General features: G+C 31.3%; 2 protein-coding genes across 3 annotated transcripts; one reads left to right on the forward strand and one right to left on the reverse strand.

Annotated features, from left to right (window-relative positions):
- Positions 1-1232: 1232 nt before the first annotated feature.
- LOC149890722 (uncharacterized) lies at positions 1233-21708 on the reverse strand. Of its 2 annotated transcripts, none has more exons than XM_090082633.1 (13): positions 21446-21708; positions 10781-10816; positions 10653-10688; positions 10502-10537; positions 10323-10367; positions 10031-10075; positions 9868-9903; positions 8359-8385; positions 8153-8179; positions 7980-8006; positions 7533-7631; positions 7049-7113; positions 1233-1762 (listed from the first exon to the last, which is right to left on the reverse strand). In XM_090082633.1, the coding sequence occupies exons 1-12, from the start codon at positions 21588-21590 to the stop codon at positions 7061-7063; spliced, it is 612 nt and encodes a 203-aa protein (XP_089938759.1). In that variant the 5' UTR covers positions 21591-21708; the 3' UTR covers positions 1233-1762; positions 7049-7060. The 2 variants fall into 2 exon arrangements, with proteins under 2 accessions (XP_089938759.1, XP_089938758.1); XM_090082632.1 differs by having other exon boundaries at positions 7045-7113; positions 21446-21707.
- On the forward strand, positions 3304-6090 carry LOC149890723 (uncharacterized). The gene has a single exon (XM_090081956.1). The coding sequence runs from the start codon at positions 3304-3306 to the stop codon at positions 6088-6090; it is 2787 nt and encodes a 928-aa protein (XP_089938082.1).
- Positions 21709-25141: the final 3433 nt, after the last annotated feature.

The raw sequence follows: 25141 nt of genomic DNA on the forward strand, positions 1-25141 counted from the left end.
TCATTTGAAATAGATCGAATTTGAAATAACTTTTTTATTTAGATTTGTATAGTTTAAAAATTCCAAATTAAAAATTTTGCGATACCTTATATATTATTTTGTTCTAATCCTTCAAGACGTTACGCAGAATTGCTATACGCCTAAATTTGTTTAACTAATTTTTTAAAAAACGTCAAATTTTTTATCAAAGTAAATTAATCACACGAAAAACTTTTGTTTTAAAATCATAAAGTGTTTTACTTAAATAAATTCCAGAAGATTCGATTTATTTAAAAGGACTCAAAAATTTGTACTATATTCGTTATCAGAAAAAAAAAATGCCGGTGCTTCATCTATTCCCCCCAACCCCCACCCTTCACTTAACGAAATATAATGGGAATGGGTTACTTGATTTCCAAGGGTAATGCTTTTTTGGGGACAATATGCTCAGTTAATAGCTAGGTTTGAGCTTTTACCGACTTAAATTTACCGATTAAAAAATTTTTAAAAAAAACCCATGAGATGCAGTAAATTAGTTTTGATATTTTCTGATAAGAAAAATGAGCTCGGAGTAAACAAATCAGTTGAAGTATGAAGAATTTGTCTCTAAAAAAACGTACTGGAATCTAAACTTATGAACCTTTATCTTTAATTTTTTTTTTCTATTCCTTTACTCACATTGATGAGTGCTCTTTTAGTATCACTGTGCTTCTGGAAAAATTGTAAAAAAAAGAAAAAAATCGTAAAAATTTTATCTAGACAAAACCATTTGTCTGCAGGAAAGTGATCAGTGGTTGAATTTCAAAAGCTTAACCTATCCAAATCCAATTGAGCAGTGTTTTGTCCACTGTGAGAGACTAATTACAGGGGCAATAAATTCAAAACCAAGGTACGGCCCGACAAAAGTTGATTTCATACTTGACGGCGCATGGTCGGGCAGGTAGACTAATTCGTTTCTATTACTAGAAAGCTAACCGCTAGATGTCTCAGAGCTTACTACCTGTCATATATACTTAATAGCCTACACATCTCTAAATAGCTTCATGATGACCATGCATATATGGTGACCTAAAACCTTATTACATACAAATTTTTTTTTTTTAACTTAAAGCTTTTTGCTTAATTTACTTCAAATGAAGAATTTCATTATCAAGTTGTATAAAGTTTAAAAACAACCAATACCAAAAAAAATAGCATCATCACTTGTTTTATTAAATTATATCAGATAAACAAAACAAAACAGAGGGGGAAAGTATCATATACTCATAATTTCATTCATTAAATAAAACAGTACATTTTACGAATTACAAAATAGAATGTCAGAATAACATATTTGAAATACAAAAAAGGTTATTATAGCTCTTGGAATTCAAAATTTTAAAACGATTGCTCTAGATAATTCCTAACAACCATACTAAATTCACTCTAAAACTAACTAATACTAAAAACAAAAAAGTGATTTCATTTTAAAACTAGCTATTAATTTTTTTTTTTCCTAAAGAAAATTTATTTGACTAAAAATGAATAAGAGCAAAAATCTCCAGAAAATCCACAATCATAAAAAGATTCATAAAAGATTACCAAATCAACTTTTTAAATATCAAGATATAACTCTTTGTGTTTAACACAATTGAAAATCTGCCTCAATACGCTGTTGACAAAGAGAATACTAGGGAAATAAGAAACAAAGAACGTACTTTCGAAATATAAAGGAAAAAAAAAAAAAAAAAAAAAAAAAAAGAATTCCACGTGAACATGTCCAAGTTGACTTGATTTTGGTTTCCTAAGAACGGAAAAAAAAATTTTTAATGATACTGATGGATTTTGATCCTTATTACTATCTATTAACAAACTTTAAAACTTAACACACACAAATTTAATTTGATTAGAAAGTTTTGGAAAGAAATTAATGAAACGATTTCAACTTGTAAAATGCAGTTTAAAAATTCGTCTCGAGAATGTAACATTTTCTCTCACTACAATTTGAAAAAGCAATTACGCATTACTTATAATTATTTCATTTCTCTATATTGATTATTGCATTCTAATCTAACGTTCTTTTTTTAAAAAAAACAAACAAACTGAAATGCAGAAGATAATACAGCTATTTTAAAATACATAAAATAGCTAATTTCTAAAACTTTGATGTACTTGTATAGCTTTTGTTGTGATTTTAATGTGTCAATAATGTGCCAATAATTAGCTTTGCTAATTATTGACAAGATTCACACGTTGCATAATTTTAATATTATAACGGTTTTTATAACGATTATTAATTGTTGACAAGAGTCACAAGTTGTATGTTTAAATGCTATATATAGCGAACAATTTTTTTGTAACGTTGTCGAGGTTGTTGACAAGTAAAAAAAGATATTAGAAACGAAATAAAATGGCTCTTAAATGCGTAGAACAACAAGCTAACCGGGTGTGTCTATTATCTCCGCAATATGAAGATGGACAGCCAAAGCGATTTATTCGGCAGATGACTTCTTTCTTCGTGATAAACAACATTACTGCAGATCGACACGTAGCATATTTGCTTGCTGCTCTGCCGTCGAAAATCTACAATACCATGGAAGAATTAACAGCACCTGAACTGCCAGAGGACGTTTCGTACAAAGAGTTGGTGGTGAAACTTGAAACGTTGGAGATAAGAAAATCATCGTTAATCTCACGGTATGAATTTGGGAAAACTTATCGTGGCAATGAAGAATCGATACAGACGTTTGCGCATCGAGTGATTCGAGCAGCTCAAGAATGCAAGTTCTTGCCTTCAGAGAGAGACGGTCGACTTCGTGATCAATTCATCATTGGGGTTAATGATGGTGCTGTTCTGCGTGCCATTCTTCGGGGAGAGGATGCGTTGAGCTTTGACGATTGCGTCAAGACTGCATCCGTAATTGTACAAACCAGATTGGATGCGGCATGTTTATCTGTGAATGAAGAGGTAAATGCAAGTTACCGAACAACTGGGACAGTAATGACAAGTCATATTCGGAGAAAGAAAGAAATGCGATGTTTCAATTGCGAATCATTAAATCACTTTGCACGTGAATGTACCTCTTTATGCAAGAAATGCTCGCATAAACATGCTGCGAAGGACTGTTACAAACGTCAACAAAACCAGGAAAACTTAAAAGGGACGAGTTCGCATTAGGTATTTCTACAAGAACTCGTCCCGAAACAGTACTACCTACTATCGACTTGGTGATAAACGGAAGAAAAGCTACAGCACTTGTAGATACTGGTTGCTCGCAATCAATCATCACCAAGAAGCTACTGCCATCTAACTACAAAGTGATTCGTGTAGTGGATGTTGCAACAATGGGCGGAATGATTCGATGTGAGGAGGTTGTTGCTAAAATACACCACCCAACGAATGGGTGCCTGCTTAATGCATTGGTGTTATGCGTGGATGAAGTAATAAACAAATACGACATGATTATGGGCATGGATCTAATAAAGTCGTGTGATGAGCTGAAAATTGGCACTGGGAAATTAAAATTCTGTAATTCTCTAATTAAGTTTTCATCGACACCCCGCGTTGCGACTGTTGAAATTGGAACAAGCAAAGCTTATTTTGATGGCAAAAAATGGATTGTTAGTTGGGAGTGGGAGAACGAACCTAAAATGAAGAACAGAACAAGTCAGTATAACGTATCTAATCAACATCGTGAAGCGTTCGACAACGAAATTAACGAATGGATCAAAGAAGGTATACTTGTCAAATATGACGAAAAAAGTATGGGCAAAGCTAAAGGATTACTACCATTGATGTGCGTCATGCAAGATAACAAAAAGAAGATAAGACCGGTGCTTGATTATCGCGAACTCAACGCCTATGTAAAAGCCTCTACAAGGGATGCGGATGTTATCAACGATGCAATGAGAGATTGGAGACTCATGAGTACAAATAGCAACGATTCTGTGGTGGATCTAAAAAGAGCATACTTACAAATTCATGTGCATACCCGAAATTGGCCTTACCAAACTGTCATTTACAAAAATCAACGGTATGCGCTTACACGTTTGGGCTTCGGTCTGAACCTAGCACCTGTGATGATGAGCTCAATATTACGATATGTGCTCCAACAAAATTCTGCACTCGCAAAATCAACAAGAGGATACATTGATGACACTCTGGCAACCAATGGAAACGGAAGAATGCTGGTGGCACATTTGAAGAAATGGGGTCTTCACGCAAAAACACCTGAATATTTTGGCAAAAACCCAGTTCGTGCATTAGGATTGGAAGTAACAGTCAATCCGTCTACAAAGGAAATGTTTTGGAAGAGAGGTCGCGAGATTCCCATTATAAAAAATGTGCTCACCAAGAAAGAGATATTCTCATTGTGTGGTAATCTGGTTGCTAATCTACCAGTTGCTGGATGGTTGAGACTCGCATGCAGCTTTATAAAAAGATGTACTAACGAGGCAGGTTGGGATGAAACTATTACGGATAAGCACGTTAATGAAATGATAAAGGAGGTCGTGGAGAAAGTCATCAAATGCGATCCAGCCAAAGGCGTATGGAATGTCAAACCAAATGCATCCCTTAATGTATGGTGTGATGCAAGTTCGCTGGCAAAAGGAGTTGTGATAATGCAAGGTGACAAAAAAATAGAAGATGCGACATGGCTCCGATCAAAGTCTGATGCAATGCATATCAACGTAGCTGAATTGGATGCATGTATTGAAGGTCTCAATATGGCATTGAAATGGAATCCAAGTGATGTCTCCATCAAAACTGATTCTCATAGTGTATTCAGCTGGTTGAATTCCGAATTGACTCGTGACAAACCTGTAAAATGTGCTGGACAATGTGAAATGCTAATCCGACGAAGGCTTCAGATATTTGGAAAATTGGTCGAAGATTATGCCATAAATGTAAATGTTACATGGATACCAACAACAAAAAATGTCGCAGATGAACTCACACGAGTGCCAGCAAAATGGTTAAAACACAGAGTTGCAACACAAGAATGTAATATCATTTATAAACACGATGATCAGCAGGTTAAAAAAGTTCATTCAATAGCACACATGGGAGTTTCCAAGAGTATGAAGTTATGCTCGCGTGCTGGTATCCACGTTAACAGAGAAACAGTGAGACAAGTTGTCGCTGAATGTGATGAATGCAATTCAATTGATCCTCACGTGGTTTCATGGGATAAAGGAAATCTTGCTGTCAGTAAAGTGTGGGAAAGAGTAGCCTGCGATATTGCTCACGTTGATTCATTGCTATATCTCACCTGTATCGATTGTGGCCCAAGCAGATACACGTTATGGTCACCATTAAGCGATGAAAGTGCAGCAATGGTTGTTCAATCGTTAGAAACAATGTGGTCATTGCTTGGACCTCCTTCCAAAGTTCTCCTAGATAATTGTAAGTCGTTTAGATCTCAGACTATGCAAGCTATGGCGTCGAAGTGGGGAATAAGACTTATTTATCGAGCTGTTGAAAAACCATCTGGAAATGGAATTGTTGAAAGAGTTCATCGAACTGTAAAAAGAACAAACGCGAGAGCAAAGTGTGGTATACCCATGTCTGTATTCTTAATCAACAACGTTCCATCAAAACACGGCACACCTTTTGAAATCTTATGCCAACAATACAAACGCGTCCGAATTCCTGGAATCGATAAAGTTGAATCAACACAAAAACCCCTAACTAAGTTTCAAGGATGGAAAGTTGGCGACAAAGTGTGGGTGAAGCCCAAGCATATGACGCCGTGTACACAGCGATGGTTAAAAGGAAGTATCGTGGCACTGCGTAATGGTTTGACAGCTGAAGTTAAAGTTAATGGACATACGTTGCCACGACACTTTTCTCATCTGCAGCATCGTTGTGGGGACGAGAAAGGAGACATAACAACTGATGACGATTACGACCTGACGCTGGTTAAACCTCCCAAAACTAACTTAGAACGCGTTATAACCGAAGATCCAAGTTCCCAAACAAACCCCCTGGACGATGGTGAAGCTGACAATAGTGCGGACCACACTGGTCAAAACTATCCAACAAACTGTGAGATAGAGACACACCCTGTTCGATTCACTCGATATGGGAGAAGAGTGTTTCCTAACCGAAAGTATCAAGATTATGTATGAGCTCTTAGTGAGCTGGGGGAGATGTTGTGATTTTAATGTGTCAATAATGTGCCAATAATTAGCTTTGCTAATTATTGACAAGATTCACACGCTGCATAATTTTAATATTATAACGGTTTTTATAACGATTATTAATTGTTGACAAGAGTCACAAGTTGTATGTTTAAATGCTATATATAGCGAACAATTTTTTTGTAACGTTGTCGAGGTTGTTGACAAGTAAAAAAAGATATTAGAAACGAAATAAAATGGCTCTTAAATGCGTAGAACAACAGCTTTAAATCTGATTCGATTATTGAATATTTTAAGTTTTAAATACCATTCTTTTTAACCCCCAGACATGTTTCAGAATGAAAATAATTAGATAGACTAGCTAGCAATATCCCTCACACTCTGTTATATTACAAATTGGTATAGAGATGTAGATGTTTACATTAATTTGAAGCCTTTTTTGTGAAAAATGTTTAGTTAACGTTCCTAACCAGATGCATTTATTTGGCAATAACTTGTTAGGGAAATCTTCAAAAACAAACTTTTAACTCAACAATAAAAATCTGAAAGTTGCAGTTTTTGTTGCAAACTGAATTTTACTACATTCAAATTATTTTTTAGATAAAAATATTTTCAAACAACAGAGAAAGTACAGGTTTATTTTTAAAATGAAAATATTTCTATCAATAAAGAATTTTTAAAGGAGATTGTTTTTTCTTTCCATAATTTAATAAAAAGCAAATTTTAACACTTTTTCTTAAAACTGGGAAAACAAGACATAACACACACTGCATAAAGACATAACAGTACAACTTTCATTAACTTTTTGAAATGTGTTGAGGAACATTTTTTCTTTAAAATCCTTTAAATGTTAAAGTGACATTACAACACATCATTTGGTTAACACCACTAGTTAAAAATTTTTTCAAATAGAAAGAATCTATTAATATTTAAAATTCTAACCTACTGTTTGTTGGGCTCATACAGTTGCTTCAACTTTTTTTTCATATACTCCAAGTGATCCAGATGGTCCTATTAATTACATTTAAAATATTTAACTTTTTCAAGAAAAGCAGCAAATTAAACTTATGGATTCCATGTCCAAAATTTTAACTTGACATCTTTTTATTGGAGCAAGAGTCATAATTTTTAATCTGTAAGACCTATTCCATAAAAGGATAAACTGAGAATTTACTATAAGTTTTACAATATAGAAAAATACAGAGCAGATTTTGAGCAGTCAAAATTTTATTCAATAAATTGCATATTATAGTTATGATAGTAATGATCAGTTTTATTTATTAGCTATTTTTTATTCTGAAAACAGTTTGCAGATTTAAAAACAGCACATAAAGTGACCTAAAAACAAAAAAATGTTTCAGAAAAATAAATATTTTTATCAGATTATGTATGTGAAACAAATTTTAAAGAAGTACAATATCCTTGATTACCTGGAGGCCCAGGAGGTCCAGGGGGCCCAGGAGGTCCTTGAATTCCTTGTGGTCCTGCTGGTCCTTTAGATCCTGGTTCTCCATTAGCACCTGGTTGTCCTATTGTTTTCAATTGAAAATCAATATTAACAAAAACAAGAATTTAAAAATAAAACACACACAGTGTCTTTTGACAAAATAAAACACTCAGTGTCTTTTGGCATAATAAAACACACTCAGTGTCTTTTGACATAATGAAAAGTAACAGAAATGTATTAACTTTAAAAAAGATGAAAAAAACAAAAAAAACAGCAAGGTTTGGTTAAGAAGATTATCAAGGTTAAAATTTGTCTTAAATTTATTTTGCTTAAGATTAAATCATTTGTACAATAATGCCAAAGTTAACAATTTTCAAAACTATATAAAAATAACTTTTAAACTTTTGAACTTTTAAAAAAAAAAACTAACCATTAACACCAGGCGGTCCAATTGGTCCTAAAAGATTAAATAGTATTATTTAAGTACTATTTTTTAACAGAATAAAATCTAATAAATCTCATCCAAATTTAGATATTTTTAAACAAAAGTTGAAGTTAATTTGATTGAATCTTTTAACTTGAAAAAAAAAAAAAAAAAAATACCTTGACTACCAGGAAGGCCATCTTTACCTAATAGTAATTGAAATTATATGAAAGACTGTAAGTATATAACATTTAATTAACCACTTCAGGCTTACCTACCTTGCTTTGATTTTTAATTGATAGCATTAAACACAGATTAATAGACTAAATAAAATTTATTTCAAAGCAATAGCAATAACTGGATTGCACAAAAACTTAACTTATACCTGGAGCACCATTTAAACCAGAAGGTCCTATAAGATAAATGGTATAGAATGAAAAAAATATCAAAACAAGGTGTTAATTGGTAAAAAAAAACAACATATAATTACAATTTACCATTCAAAGCAGAAAATCTGAAAACATTTTTCACTGCATGCATGTTTTAACCAACTCTCTTAATAAATATTATATACAACTATTATAAAAAAAACAACTTTGTTAACATAAAAATGACTTGAAGTGGTAAGATTTGCATGATTTTTAGATTAAATAATTTATTGAATGATTTTACAATTCAGTTCTTTTTTTATTTTACATTTTTCTATTCACTTTTCCTCTCTAATCATTAGTATAAGCAAATTATTTAAAGTTCAAATAGCTGCTGTTTGAAAATCAATGGAAATTTTTTTGCAATGGAAGAAAAATACAGCTTCGATTAATTAAATTACTACTGCAAAAATTAATTTATTATCAGTTTATTTTTTCATTTTCTCATCTGATAGACTCAAAAAACCCCAAGGCTTCTAGAGTAGCACATTGACTTCATTTTGAAAGTTAAGTTACAAACGTATTTAAAAGAATTTGCCAAACTGTAGCTTTTTACATACCCTTGTTAAAAGAAAATAGTGTAGGTAAAATGATATCGATTTAAATATGAAATTACTCATTAAAAATATCTAATGAATTGCTTTAAAATCTTATCGAAGGAATTTTTTTCAAAAAAGCAAATAACTATTAAACCTCAAAGGACACAAAGAAGAACTTTGATGTAAAAACACACTAAATAAAATAATGACATTTTCTTTGAGGTTGGATAGCAACTTATTATTGAAAGTGTACTTTAAATTTCATATTAAATATATATGAGATAGTAAAGGATATTTTACTAGCATAATTGTTCTGTTCATATTTATGCCAAGCAAATGCAGATTTTTGAAATATTTTTTTAAAATAAATGCTTTATTGATAAAAAATTTTTTAACACAATCTGAAATATTTTTTGACTTGTGGCTAAAATATTGCTGAATTTTAAAGGTTACTCCTAAAAAATTATTCCCTTTTATGTAGTTATTCTAGTATATTTTTTTGTAATAAAGTCAGAATATAAGGTAATAGAAGGTTTCTTTAAACTTTTTTTCACAAACTACAGTCTTACAAAACATGCTTGAATGTAGATTGTGAAAAAATCCTATGCAAGTAAAGGGAAGATAATAGTCAAGTTTGGTGACATACTTAAAAATGGTCCAACTTAATTTAGAGAAATAATGGATTCTAGTAAATGTACATTAATTCAGAATGGAATGATACAAAAGTATTATTTATTATTAAAGCAAATTTAAAAATGTTTTTTAATAAATTCTATAAAGATGCTTTTTCCATAATGCAACAGACTTTTTTCTAAACCTGCTCCATGTATTAACAAATAGTTTGTAATGGAATTTTAAATATCAACAGTTAGGACTTAATATTTTTAGAAATGAATTGCACTGCTCATAAGGAGAAAAAAAGGTAACCTTGAGGTCCTTGGATTCCATCTTTACCAGCTGGTCCTAGTATTTAACAAATGGAGTATTGATAGTTTAACTCAAGTAATTTAAGTAGTAAAAAAAATTAAAGTACTCAAATTAGTATTACACAGCCATTTAATGACCTTATTGTCAAATAAAATTCTCTAACCTTGGCTCCCATCTTTTCCATCTTTGCCATCTTTCCCAGCAGGTCCTTTTAATCACAATATTTTTTGTTATTTTTAAAGGTTGTTTATAAAAAAAAATTCTTTTAAAATTTAACATTAAGTTTATTGCATAAATGATTAAAAAGAATTTTGTTTTAATTATGAATATACTTGAAATAAAGTAAATGCAAAGTTTTCTTTTTCTTAGCATTGAAAATAAGTTTAACAGAATTATTTAAAAATTTTTTTACTTTAATTAGCTGTTTTTTATTTATGAATGAACTTTTATAATACCTTGGGGTCCTTGTAACCCTTGAGCTCCATCTTTACCAGCTAACCCTGCAATGAAAGGTTAATTGTTAAAGACATACTAAGACTTTGATATAACAATTATAAAATTTATTTGTATTATACTTATCACACTGCTAAGAAAATATTGCATAATAGAGTTAGTAATTGAAATAATTACTTACCCTGACTCCCTTCTTTTCCATCTCTTCCAGCAGGTCCTTAAAAAAAAAAAGACAAAAAAAGCTAGCCTATCAATTCTCTATATTATAAAATACACTATCACAATGTACTGTGTAAGTTATTTTATAAAGTTAAATATAGTTAAACTTTTACCTTGAATACCTTGCGGCCCAGGGGGTCCTGTTACACCTAATAAAATATAAATTCTCTAATGAAGGTTACGATTTTTAGGATAAAATGAAAACAACGTTTAAGTCGCAATAATAGAAATTAATCCGTACCTTTTTCACCTTTCAAACCAGGATTTTCAGTGTAACCTAAATACAGATAATCATTTACATTATCTTATGCAAAAATGAATTCTTTATATTACTGTTAAAATTGTTATAGGCATCGCATTTTTCGAACGAGCTACGAACACATTCGACAGAATTCTGTCAAACAGGTTTAAAAATACTAAAAAATGATTTGCTGAAATAGTTAAGAAAAGTTACAAAAAAATTGTCTTATAAAAATATCTGCAAAACAAATCGGCATAAGGTAACGATAAAATGTTACACTGGTTTTTTGATTAACGAAATATTAACACATCTGAATGCGGGGCATGTTGAGTGCAGCGTAAGTTACGCTATAGCTATAAATTTTTTCATAAACAGATCAGTAGTCTTTCCCGCAAACAAACAATGCTCCTTAATGACTAAATTGTTTATGAAATTTCCGAGAATTTTAAGTTAGAAAGGAAGCGCTGAAATTTGAAAATACGAAAATGGAACCTTTAACTGATTTAAGTTTAAAAAAAAGCTTCACTGAGAGACTTAGCGTGAGCCTTTGCTTCTACAAAGCTTTTAACGTACAGATATCAAAACTATCAAAAACGTCTAAATAAATATCTAAATGATCATATTGAATTTATAAGAAGATGTGGAATAAGATAAATTCAAAAAGATAATTGTAGCAACTTTAACATAAAGATTTTTTAAAAATGAACGAAAAGAAGTTGAAATTTTTTTCCGTTTTAACGTTTTTCTATTTTAACTTTTTCTTTCCATTTAATTATTAAAAAAGATTAATAATACAAAAAGTAACATTTTAAAATTTTTTTCAAAAAAAAATTTTATTTTTTTGATAATCAAAAAACTTAAAATAATTCTTGGACATATTTAAATTTTAGGGCGATAGCAAAACTCGTTTCATCTGGATTCAAGCAACATGAACTTTGATTACTCTAGAAAATTTTAACCGACTGCTCTGGGAGATTTACATGGTGCTTTGCAAACTCAACTTTGCTTTTTCTATTTTTCAAAGAATTCAATAGGTTTTTGGATGGTCTTTTTTGCAGCCTACATTTTATGTCTTCATTTTATTTCATAATTCAAAAATATTTCAGATTTCATAGATACAATGCTCTTTTTAGGATCAGTTATAAACAGGTTAACGAGTTGTACCCTCACTTTCTGTGGTAATTCTTAACTTCCTGAACCTTCTTTTCAACAATTCTCTTTACCTAAATACAGTGGTTTTCATAAATTTAGACGCACTCATTTTTTTTTACATATATGTAAGAAAATGCTTAAAACAAAAATAAAATAAAAGTGCTACCGCTATGTTTGATATATAATTTAATAGAGGAAGTGAAACTCTATTATAGAGTACCTTAATTTTTTTTTACAGGATGTTTATTACTCATTCTATACCAATTAATACAAAAACGTTAATTGATAAGCTTGATTTTAGTTTATTCATAAATTTAGACGCACAATCAAAAAAGTCTTATATCGTGTTAATTGATAGTTAATTAGTAGTTTTTTTCTCCCATATTTCTCATTTATAGGCCTAAATTAATTGATTTTGTCAAAAAACCTTTCATAAATATGACTTACCTGGAATTAGTTAATCATTATTTAATAAATAAATAAATGTTAAGTTAGTTTTGTACTAAAAAGACGTGAAAAATGGGGAAAAGACGTGAAAAATGGGCAAAAGACGTATCACTCAAGGTGAAAGATGGCAAGTTATTGCTCACATCAAAGAAGGAACCAAAAGTAATAAAGAAATCGCCAAGTTAATTGGAGTTTCTGAGAAATGCGTTCGGACAACAAAGCAAAACTTTCTTCACACTGGTGGTACCAGCGAAAAAACGAGGCCAGGTAGACCCTTGTTAACCACCAGAAAGGACAATAGTGCCCTTTTTAGAGCTGTCAGAGCTAATCCAAGAATTAGTTACAAATAATTGACCGCAGAATTCAATACAACGCGAAATAAATCTATTTCTCAAAGCACAGTCCGCCGAATACTTATCAAATACAAGATTGGAGTCTACTCTTCTTTGAAGAAACCACTCCTGCGTCCATATGATAAACAAAGGAGACTAAAATGGTGTCGTGAAAGAAGGTATTGGACAATAGAACAATGGAAAAACATTATGTGGAGCGATGAGAGTAACTTTGAGCTTATCAATCGCAAATCTAACATAACAGTCAAAAGAATGGCTCACAAATAGTATTACGCCAGGTACTTTAAACCAACTGTACAAAGTGGAGGAGGCTCAAAAGGAATCTGGTCATGCTTCAATTACAAAGGTGTTGGTATGTGCCAAACATACACCGGAAGAATCAACTCCAGAATATACGTAGAAGTACTGGAAAACAACCTAACTCCATCAATTGACCTGCTTATGCTCAATGATAAACCATGGAAACTTCAACAAGATGGCGCTACTGCACATACTGCATACTATACAAAGGATGGTTCAACGATAATAATATCAAGACAATACCGTGGCCTCCATACTCACCTGATTTGAACCCGATTGAAAACATTTGGGCTTGGATTGACCGTGAATTGGCAAAGGTTCAAATTTCCACACTTGGTCAGCTGAAGGACGTCCTTAAGGAGACCTGGTATAGGGTCCCAGAAGCGATGTGCAAAAATCTTGTTGAGTCTATGCCTAGAAGAGTTCTTAGTTGCATTAAAGCAAAAGACGGATACATAAAATATTGATTGGTTCATAAATTACGCCTCCTAATGTATCGTGCGTCTAAATTTATGAATAACTTTTTTTGTCTTATTTTTTTAATACCATGCAGTTGTACCTAATTATTACTTAGTATTTGTATTTTTTTTTGTAAATTTTTTTAAAATTTTGTATTCTGTATGTATTTATCTAATAAGTAGAAAAAAAACTAAGCCGAAATCTTTTTTCGTTATTGCTTTATCGTTAAAAAACTAAAAATTTCTATTCTCAAATACGAGTGCGTCTAAATTTATGAAAACCACTGTATGTTTACTAATCCGACTAAAGTAAATCAAAATTGACGTAATAGTTTTATTTCTCCACCTCCATCACTTTACAATAAATTTCATACTGGCTGACCATAGATATATAAAACACTGGATACGGCATAGACAGAAATAATTGAAGCCGAAAAAAGTTTACCATGATGACGTAGAGTGAGGCAGAAAAATGTTGTTAAAAAAGCGTATAATATTATTAAAATGTTATGCTGTGAATTAACACAATATCTTTCATATGGTTGTATGATGTAAAATTTATATGGAGTTTTTAGAAGACTAACAATGAATACAAAATTATACATCTACATTTATGTATAATATATTTATCTATAATATACATATATGTTTATGTACTTTATATTTCATGATTTGGTATTAGTTTTAAAATGGTTAACTCGTGCAGTGCTTTTGGATGTACAGCTAGATCTGCTAAAGGGGTCTCAAGAAGTTTTCATAGGTAAGAAAGTAGTTCATATACATTTGAAACATTTTACTTATAAAGATTCAATATAATTTTATGTAGATTTTAAAAGACAGGCACAGTATGTATAATGAATCTTAGCTATGCATTCTTAAATAGATTTCCTGTAAATACAGAAAAAAGAGCAGCATGGGTTCTTGCAACAAAAAGAAAGAATTTTGTTCCCTCTTCAGCAAGTTATATTTGCTCAGATCATTTTTCTAAAGATTGTTTTGATATAAGCAAAACATCTGGTTTCTGCTTGAGAAAATATCTTAAATCTGATGCAGTACCAACAATTTTTGATTTTCCAGAACATTTAAAACCAGCTGCAGATAATGTTCAGAAAGCACCCACTGAAAGAATTAAAAAAAAACTGAATAAAGAAGAAAAAATTGAGATAAATAAGGAAAATACCTTTAAGGAAAAGATGATTAGTACTGATAAAATATTGTGTTTAGGAGATTGCATCAAATTTGATTCAGACAATCTGCAAACTGTCAAAAAGAAGTTGTCTTTTGTGTTAGATGCATATAAGTTACAGAAAAAACGTATCAGATGTGTAATGCAACAAAAGCGCAGACTCAACAAAAAAATTGCAAAACTTCAAAATGTGATCAATGAATTACAAGGTAAATGTTTGGTTAGTGATGAAGCCACAGCAACTTTAAGTAGTCTTAATCCTGGTATTAAAGATTTAATTCAAAGAAAGCTGAAATCCAAAACGAACTTAAAATATCCTCCATCATTGCAAACTTTTGCATTAACATTACATTTTTATTCAGCAAAAGCATATGATTATGTTAGACAATTCTTTGATACTTGTCTTCCTCATCCAGATACTCTGAGACGGTGGTATAGAAGTGTTAATGGACAACCAGGCTTTACTCATGAAGCATTCCAAATTTTAAAGTCAAAAAATGATGAATCCAATAAAAAAATTATATGCAGTTTGATGATGGATGAAATGTCAATTCGAAAGCAAATTGATTGGGATGGACATAAATCATATGGTTTTATTGATTATGGAACAGGATTTAATGATGACAGTGTTGGTGTTGCTAAGGAAGCTTTTGTTTTACTGTTAGTTGCTGTTAATGGACATTGGAAGATCCCAGTAGCCTATTTTTTAACAGATGGACTTAATTCAAAAGAAAAAGCAAATATTATTTCTGAATGTCTCATTAAAGTTCACGAAACTGGAGTTCAAGTTATTTCTTTAACTTTTGATGGCACAGTTGCAAATTTATCTATGATGAAGATTCTTGGTGCTGACTTTAGTGATGTAAGAAATCTGAAACCATACTTCCAACATCCAGTAAGTGCAGAACCAGTATTTTTAATTCTTGATGCCTGCCATATGTTAAAATTGGTTAGAAATTACTTTGGTGAAAAGAAATTGCTAAAAGACAGTAATAATGGAGTTATCAATTATGCATTCATTGAACGGTTGTACGAGCTTCAGTCAAAAGAAGGAATTCATGCTGCTAATAAACTGAAAAAACATCATATAGAATGGAAACAACAAAAGATGAAGGTGAAGTTGGCAGCACAAACCTTAAGTCAAAGTGTTGCAGATGCTCTTGATTTTTGTGAAAATAAATTAAAATTAAAAGAATTTCAAGGTTGTGGGCCAACCATCAATTTTATTCAGTTTATAGACAAAAGTTTTGATTTACTAAACAGTCGAAATTTTCTTGGTAAAAATTATAAAGCTCCTATCTCTTCAAGTAATTTGGAAGACTATGCAAATTTTGTCAATTTTGTATGTCAGTACTTGTCCAGTTTGACAGACAGTGCTGGTAAATTAATTTGTAAAACAAATTGCAAAACTGGTTTTATTGGATTTATGTTTAGCCTTCAATCAGTTATTCAACTTAGCAAATACTTGATTTTATCTTCAGAGAGTCAGTTCAAATTCTTGTTGACATATAAACTGAGTCAAGACCACATTGAAATGTTCTTCAGTGCTGTTAGAAGTCAAGGTGGTTTTAACAATAATCCATCTGCAAAGCAATTTATGGCAACATACCGACATTTGCTGATACACCACTCGTTAAAAAACATAAAAACTGGGAATTGTTTAGCTCAGGATGCAACACAAATACTTTCTGTAACAGGAGGAATTGTGAATCATCAGGAATGTAAATTCAATGATGTTGATCCAACTGTTTTTATAGCTAATGATATTACACAAGTAAATATTATGGAACCACCACAGTTGTCTGAATATTCTGAAGAAGTGGTGAAATACATAAGTGGGTTTGTTTGTAAAAAATTAAAAAGATCTATTAAATGTAAGGCCTGTACTGCCTCTCTAACTGATGATAATTCACAATGTTTACTTGTTGAACAGAAAAGTAGAGGTGGTCTTGTTCATCCATCAAAAGATGTCATTGTAATTTGTACTATTGTTGAAAAATTTTTAAGACATAGCATTCCAGACATATCGAAAATCAAAGAATTACAACTTTTTACAAAATCTATTCCATATTTAAAATTAAATATCCGTCGTCAACTAATTTCAAAAGTAATTTTTCAAGGACTGATAAATCACATCCAGAAACTTCCATTTGAGGATAATCATTTGGTTAAAGTGATCAATTTGATTATTGATGCTTATTTAGATGTGCGTTTATACCATGTCTCATCCTGTGCAACAAGTTATATACAAGGAGTACGAGTTCGAAATAAACTGACCAAACTAGTGTTGTTTAAAAATCAATAAAAAAGTGTTTATGTTCCTGCTATTAATACATTACAAAACATTTGCAAATAATGTAAATTATTTCTGAATATATATATATATATATATATATATATATATATATATATATATATATATATATATATATATATATATATATATATATATATATATATACACACACAAACTGGTACATACATATTAACTATTTTCAGTCCTTTATATTACCAGTTCTTTTCCTTTTATTGTAAAAAAATTACCTTAATCCAACAGATTAAAGTCTTTGTCAATATACAATAAACTAAACATGTATAATATACATAAATATAGGTATATATTATAGTGAATATAATGTACACACATATAGATGTATATATATAGTTGTTTTAAGTCTTTTGAAAATACCATATTTTGAAAGCCAAATTAATATTCAACAGGAACATAATTTCAACATTTAGACTGTATATTTTGTTTGCCAGTATAACTTCACTGTAGGTTAACCGTTTATTATCGATTCCTTAGGTCTCTTGACTCACGCTATACTGATAAATTCTTAATAGCCTCAAGTCTTGAGCCAAATAACTTATTGACAAAGATTATATAATCTAATTAGATAAATTTTATCTAAATTTATTATTACATAATTACTTTTATTAAACCTATTTACAAAAGTAAAATGCTATATCTTTTTACATGCATCTTTAAACTGTTTACGAATTCGCGTAAGAACATTTTGCCTCACTCTACGTCACATTTTCAAAAAAAGCTCGGCTTCAATTTTTTTATAAGGCCAGATACGGCTATGCCGTATCCAGTGTTTTATATATCTATGTGGCTGACAGTGAGTTTTATTTTTACTTAATTTTTTTAGCTATTATATGTTGACGGAGTTTCAAACTGTCAGAATGACTTCATATTTTAAAAATATAAGTATAGTTCAATTATTTGTTTTACAACCAAGAAACAATTTAAAAGTTTACTTTAAATTGATCCTTTGTTTTAAATTCATTGTGTTAATAACAAACTTTTAAAAATATAAAAATTGTGAGTCTCTCATTTTGATTGGCTTAGTTTTGTATATAAAAAGGAGCCCAGTGAGCTTCATGAGCTTTCCTTTTATACAAAACTTTTTTAGTTTAAAAGTTTGGAGTTGGTCTTGAAGCCGCTTCTCAGCAATTCTTCAAACTAGGGTAGTTTGGATTGCCGCTCGTAAATACATCATAACTTCTCGACATACAAATCAATTTAAAAAGTAGTATTTCGATTCTTTCCTATCAACAAGCTCCATGTTATATTTGCGCTTGAGTTACTATGGTGTGCAACATCAGAATATTGATCTTTTTCGAAAGTATGTTTTGCATTTACTGCTTGTTATTAATTATTTGTTATTAGAAAAGGTGAAGCAATTATTCTTCAGGAGGTTTGTAATTACTATATAAATGTCAAAGTTTTAGCTAATTAAAAATAGACCACCTTTTAGTTGTTTGAAGCATACCCAAGATAAGTTTTCCCCGCACTGATAAAGGTAGGTCAAACTATTTTGAAAATGTGATCAATAACCATTACCTAAAGTCAATCAATTTGTGAGATGATTTTGTCACCCCTCGTCATCAGAGTGAGGTTAATAGAAAGTTTTACTGCTTAAGAAATAATTTTTGTAAATAATTTCATTATGGCTTCTTAAGTAATCTCAATATGATTGAAGTTGCACAGTTTTTAAGAAACTTCTTTCCTTTTAGTATTAAATTGATTGAAAACATCAAACTAATTGAAAAATTATTTAATAATGATAAATTGCCTCTGTTGTTAGAAGTAAATTGAAATAAACATGTAAGTAATCTGTTACCTACAACTTTTTTTAGATAACTAGATTGCAATCTGTATAATTAATTTATGTATGTGTAGTTGATACAAAAAGAGGAATCACCCTAAAACCAGAGTTAGAAAATAATAAAATCCTAGAGAAATTGAGCAAGTGTGGTAGATATACGTGCAAAGATTATAAAGGATCAAGCGTCCGCAAAATAATTATATTTACTAGTTTGCCTTCATTAAACAAAATACCGAAAATATGCAAATAATTTGGAATAAATTGACCATTTCTTCCTAAATTTACACAATACCTGAAGATCTAAAGGTTTTGCTTCAAATGATTGAAAAACAAATTGCAACATCTAAGCACCCTTGTCCGTTTTACCTAACCTCATCTCCAGGCTTTCAAAAAGCTGACCAACATACTTGAGAATCTTTGTAGAGATTCTACAACCTATGGATGGCTGATAAGATATGTTGTAGTTAAAAAAAAAATACTAGAACTTTTAACCCAGCAAGCACACAACGCTGAAACAACGTTGAAATAAGGTTGATCAACGTCGATCAACGTTGTTTCAAAGTTGTTTCAACGTTGTGTGCTTGCTGGGTAAATATTCAAGGTCTAAATATACTAGTTGGTGTTGTAGACAAGATATTAGATTTGTTTAAAAACAAGGAGTGTGATTTACAGTTTATCAACAGATACCGTCTAAAATAAACTTCTAAAGTGTATCCGATAACAAGGGAAGCATCGTTTAGTAGGGGATTCCTGAAATGAAATGCTTAAAAACATAGACAGCTTTGAGCTGTTTTTTTCAGGAGTCTAGACTTGGAGTTTTCGCTGCCAAATACGTTAGGGTTTTCTAAAATATTCCATGGTTGTTATGAAAAATCTTTAAGCTCATAAAGAACTGTTCAAAATCTTTAAGATTTAGAGCAGTTCATTATAAGCGATAAAAATCTAATGGTTTTAACCCCTTTAAAGATACACATAGTTGAGCAACAACAAAAATTCATTAAAGGTAAAGTCTTTGATATGATGTTTTAAATTTGATAAAAAATAAATTATTTTAGTAATTAAACACTTAGCGTTTATTTCAACAGTTAAATCGTAAAACTTACACAAAACTTACAACTCTACGTTAAATAAACTTAAACTTAGCGCACTACTTTTGTTTTGTAGGATTAGATTACTGGACGATTAAACAGTTTATCTGGATTTCTATTAGTTTTAGCGAATGAGAAAATTGGAGGGTGCACCGTGATTGAAACAAACCCTACTTGACACATAACAGCCCACTGTTAGGGAACGTTTCTTAAAAGTCCCGTTCAATTTTTTTTTTGTATTGTATCAAACTTGATAAAAATTTGTCGACAGATTTCAAATTTCATCAAGAAGAGTTTATCGTTTAAAAGTTATTAACAATAATTTTAAGTTATTTTAGGGGGGCAAATAATTGGGGAGGAGGGATTTTAAACTTTACATAGTCTAGTTTATGACAAAGTAAAAAAAAATTTATGATTTAAGGGGACGTAATTCTATGAAGGGGGCAATTAGTGGTTGGGATGGGGTTGGGTTACCTCTAATAACATTAAACTTTTGCAAGTTATCCTTATTCGCTTTTATACACTTTTAAGTATTGTGTTATCTCATTTATCCTTGCATCTCAAACATCCCCAGTCTTACCTAAATTATTTTTTATAAATACTTACCAAGTTTAATAGTTAAGGATGTTAAGCTAAGTTTTCAAAAAAATACGCGGTATTTACCGGTACGTATCGAAAAACCGATAAGATTGTTCAAGATCAATGCATTCCTCAGTAAAACTCGGTTAGGCAATCTGATGCAATCAAAACTAAGTTCTGCTTTCGATTAAAATATATTTTTCTAATTCATAATTGATAATCCTAGGCATGCAGAAAAAATGGACCTTCTATACCGCTCTGTAGGCATACTGTATACATACTGTGATCAACAAAAAAAGATGCTAACATTATGATCAGAATGATATTAAAGACCGAATTATTCTTGCACCTGCCATTCCATTCTAGCACAATCCGCCCCAGTAGCTTTCTATGCTGGCGCACATAGTTTTTTATGCTGTCGCACATAGCATTACAATGTATGAGAACATAACTTTGTGAGACTTGTGTGCAAAGCAAACTAAACAATGTGGTGTCTCGTTTTTATACGTTATTTCTCGATTAACAGTTAGACAACCTTTCCTAATTTGATAAATACTAATCAGAATAGAATACAGAGTTATTCTTTGACAAATACTGTAATTCTGACATTTTTATCCGAATCGTAATTGTAAACCGTAATATTAGTATAGTAATCTTTTTGAAATTTTCAAATGTCAAACTGTGGAAACTCGAATTTATGACATTCAGACGAATTTATGACACTCAAACGCAAAATCCGTTGCTGTTAGTTTTGTTTTAAGTTAACAAAAAGTAAATAAATTAAATGAAAAGAAACATAACAGCTTTCTTTATGATTTCCTCAACACAAAAAAAAAAAAATTATACAAAAAGATAATTAAAAGAACAATCAGAAATTAAAAATGAAATTAGTTACGAAGATAATGTATACTCCTCAAAAGCCTCAGTATCCTACTCCGCAGCACTGATGGTAGAAATTAAACTTGAGGAACTAAAAAAAAGAATTACCTTGAATAGGAATTAATCCATATATTAAAGCAACGTTCACTGCAAGTGAAGTCGATGCCAAAAAGAATATGAATAGCTGGAACCCCGTCACACTGCTACTACTTGGTTCAGAAAATATTTTAAAGTTTTTTTGATTATTTGACATTTCAGAAATTTTTGTCGTGCAGCTAGTTTTTTGTGTCTTGTAAAGTGGTTGTTTTTTTTATTTTGTGTTCAAATTTCAAATCTTTATACACCGGACGTAAAAGATCCACGTTTACTAACATGCGTTACGCAAGTATCCTTTAAAAAAATGTAGTTAGATGCCAGTGCCTTCTTTGTTTTGTCATCTAAATTTAGAACAAGAACACTGAGCACTAGGAAGCTCAGTGACAAGTAAAAAATTAAATTAGTGCTAAATTGTTTTATAAGATAATAATAAGCGTTTTACGTAACGTGAAAAGTTCTAAACCGCTTAAAATATATTGCTACTCTCGAAGTTTGAAACCGTTCTATAGATAAAAACGGCTCTCCATCAAATATTTTTATTTAATTCACTTATTTCTAATTCTTCGCTTTGTAAAACTTTGACGAGCTTAAACGTTTAAGTTAATGAGTGAAAATACGTAAAATTAGTAATTGTATTAAATGAAAAATGGCATTCGCCTAAAATGAAACCTTTTTTTGAGTTAAAATACAAAAATCTGCTAATTTGTGCAGCAATTTAGTGTTGCATAATTTTTTCTTTAGTATTGCGTGAGTTATTATTTTTTTCTGTTTGAACTCTGATAAAACTCACGCACACTAAAGTTTCATGAAATATATTTTTAGTCCGGAAATTTTGAAGCACTTAAAAATTCCATTAAAATAAAAATATTTTCGAATAAAAGAAACTTTTGTCTTGTTGCGTATTTGAGAAGCGATGTTCGATAAAGTATATACATATTTTGACATTATAGGTTTTATTAACTTTTAAAAGAATTTCCTAAAATCTAAAAAAACGTTAATACTTTCTGAAATCTAGAGAAATAGTGATATTTTCTGAAATTTAAAGAAATGCTAATATTTAAGCTGCAGTGAAGTAGTTTACTCCCGCCAAGAGGTTTCCTACCTTAATTTTTTCATAATTTTCACAATAACTTGAAAAGTACCAGAAACTACAGATATTCATTTCTAAAGACGTTTAATTTACTCAAAAAAACGTGTTTACTGTCATATACCAGATGCCATTAAATATATTTACGAAATGTTTTTAATTACGATTTACGAAATGAATGAGTTTTATTGAAAAGTGTTTGAATAACAAAAACAAAATTTTTATCTACGATACAAAAAAGTGAAATATATGATTGACTCGTTTATATGATTGACTCATTTATATGATTGACTCGTTTATATGATTGACTCGTTTATATGATTGACTCGTTTATATGATTGACTCGTTTATATGATTGACTCGTTTATATGATTGACTCGTTTATATGATTGACTCGTTTTTGAAAAATGAAAAATTTCAAACTGTTAAGTTTTAAACAGATTTAGGAACAAAATGTTAGAACATACTTGAATAAAAGGTAAAGAAAAATACACAATCGAAATAACACCAAAAGAGCACATTTAGAGAATATCAACAAAGGGTCCTTTCGGGAGACGCCCTTAAGGCCTCGGTCGAACCAAGAAGGAACTCCATCCTACTGATTATTACTGAAACTGACACTTCAGTGCTGAATGGTGAAATTGACCACGCCATTCACCCGTACGGTAAGATCCTCAACATTAGTTATGGATATTATACAACAACAACTAAACGATACCGGACGGGAAGAGACTAATTCACATGATCCCAACTACAGACATGGAAAATTTACCCCCCCCCCCCCCTACAATTTAAAAGACTACAGACTACATCAAGTTTACTTTAAAGGGAAAAAAGTAAAAGCAAAACCGATGCCACAACAAACCGAGGAACAACTACAAGACCTAGAAACATCAGACGTGGACCCTGTCGACATGTCGCTAGACAAAAAATAAGCCCTGCCAATCAAAGACATGGCTTTAGACGAAACATAATAACTCGAACTACCTTTTGAAGAGACAAACTCAGGCAACAGAAACCGAGAGAAACAGAACGGACAACAAAAAACGGACAAAAAACAACCCCGACCTCACACGTTCGATAAAAATCACCACTACCTCCTCCAAAAAAAGCAAAAACATCAAGAGCTAAAAACCAAAGACCCACATCTCCGAGCGAGGCAAACGCAGCAACATCGGAAAACCTACAGCACACAAATAACTACGTCACGAAATCACACAACAAACCCATGAAAAAGAGCGAGACCGAGACAAATAAAACCAAAAAACACAACGGACCTATGCAGCGAAATAAAAAGCTCTGGCCCCAAAAAATGATATTCTCTCAGAATAAGAAAACACCAGCAGAACAGCGATATGTTTCAGAGACAAAAACGCGATAACAAACAACGCCATAACTGACCAAATACTAAATATAGATATTAGTAGACACTTACTCATCCGAAAAAACGTTTACCCCACTCCCACTTCCCCGACAAAAAGAAATAGAAAAGCTATGGACGACTCTAAGTAATGCGCTGAAAGACAAGATGGCACCGGAAAACATCCACATACAAGTTGGTAACTTTAACATAACAAAGTCAACGAGACCAGATCACCCGCAACAATCACACACAAACCTCCCAAGGTAAAGACCAATTGACAATGAACAACCACTTACTTCAAGATGTAAAATATGTAACACTAATCACAACCACAATAGAAAAGCAGAAAACCAAAAAACACGTTTCAGTGAAATCACAGAATAGTAGGAAAACACTAAAATAAAACTAAAACAAAAGACAATTAAATACGCAAAGCGCAACCAAAAAAGAACTAAAAGTACAAAAAGTACTTAGTAAAACGACTGAGAAATACACTCAGGAAAGAAGAAAAATAAGGACAAGGCAACAAAATAAGCCAACAGCTAAAAGCGAAAATGGAAGAAATAAAAAAAAAAGAAAAAGGGATAGTTAAAGACAAACAAGAAGACATTCTCGACATAATGAGAAACTTCTACGCAGCTCTATACAAAAACGAAGCAATAGACGAAACGGGACAAGACGAAATCCTCAGAAGTACAAAAACACCAAAACTTTCATGAAAAACACATGTGATGGAGACCTCACAGGGCTTGAAATAACAGCAGCCCTAAAAAACACTGAGAACGGGAAATCCTTCGACTCAGACGGATTGTCCCCAGAGTTCTACAAAATTTTCGGGGACTGTTAGCAAAAGACTTCAGAGACATGGCAAACATATTGCTTAACAGAAAATTTCTGGCTGTACTAATTTCATATACAAAAACGGGACCGAAATGAAATATCGAACTAGAGATACATATTTCTCCTAAACATGGACTACAAATTTACAAAAGTTCACATGAATTTATTTTAAGAGACCAAAAAACTCACATGACACATGACACATGCATTGTTGCTATTGACCAAATAAAAGCTTTTGACAGAGTGTTTTGGAATTACCTGATCATAGTACTAAACAAATATAACTACAGTACAAGAACAATAGAAAACATTAAGACTCTTTACACGATGCTCTAAGCCGACATATTAATAAGCCGACATATTAATAAGACACGTCGAACAGAACAGAGACAAACTCATCGCTGAAAAAATTCGAACA

This window comes from Hydra viridissima, unplaced genomic scaffold (genome assembly GCF_058129835.1).
Source record: "Hydra viridissima isolate aposymbiotic clone 2 unplaced genomic scaffold, HvirCarnegie_v1 scaffold_3, whole genome shotgun sequence".
NCBI classification, from domain to species: domain Eukaryota; kingdom Metazoa; phylum Cnidaria; class Hydrozoa; order Anthoathecata; family Hydridae; genus Hydra; species Hydra viridissima.

Excerpts from the sequence above, each read along its gene's own strand:
- LOC149890723 (XM_090081956.1), top strand. The coding sequence starts at position 3,304 with ATGGGCGGAATGATTCGATGTGAGGAGGTTGTTGCTAAAATACACCAC.
- LOC149890722 (XM_090082633.1), bottom strand. The coding sequence starts at position 21,590 with ATGTCAAATAATCAAAAAAACTTTAAAATATTTTCTGAACCAAGTAGT. Across the intron at positions 9,904-10,030 it reads TGGAAAAGATGGGAGCCAAG|GACCAGCTGGTAAAGATGGA; the intron begins GTTAGAGAATTT and ends GTTAAATACTAG. Across the intron at positions 8,386-9,867 it reads TGGAATCCAAGGACCTCAAG|GACCTTCTGGTTTAAATGGT; the intron begins GTTACCTTTTTT and ends TTTATCTTATAG.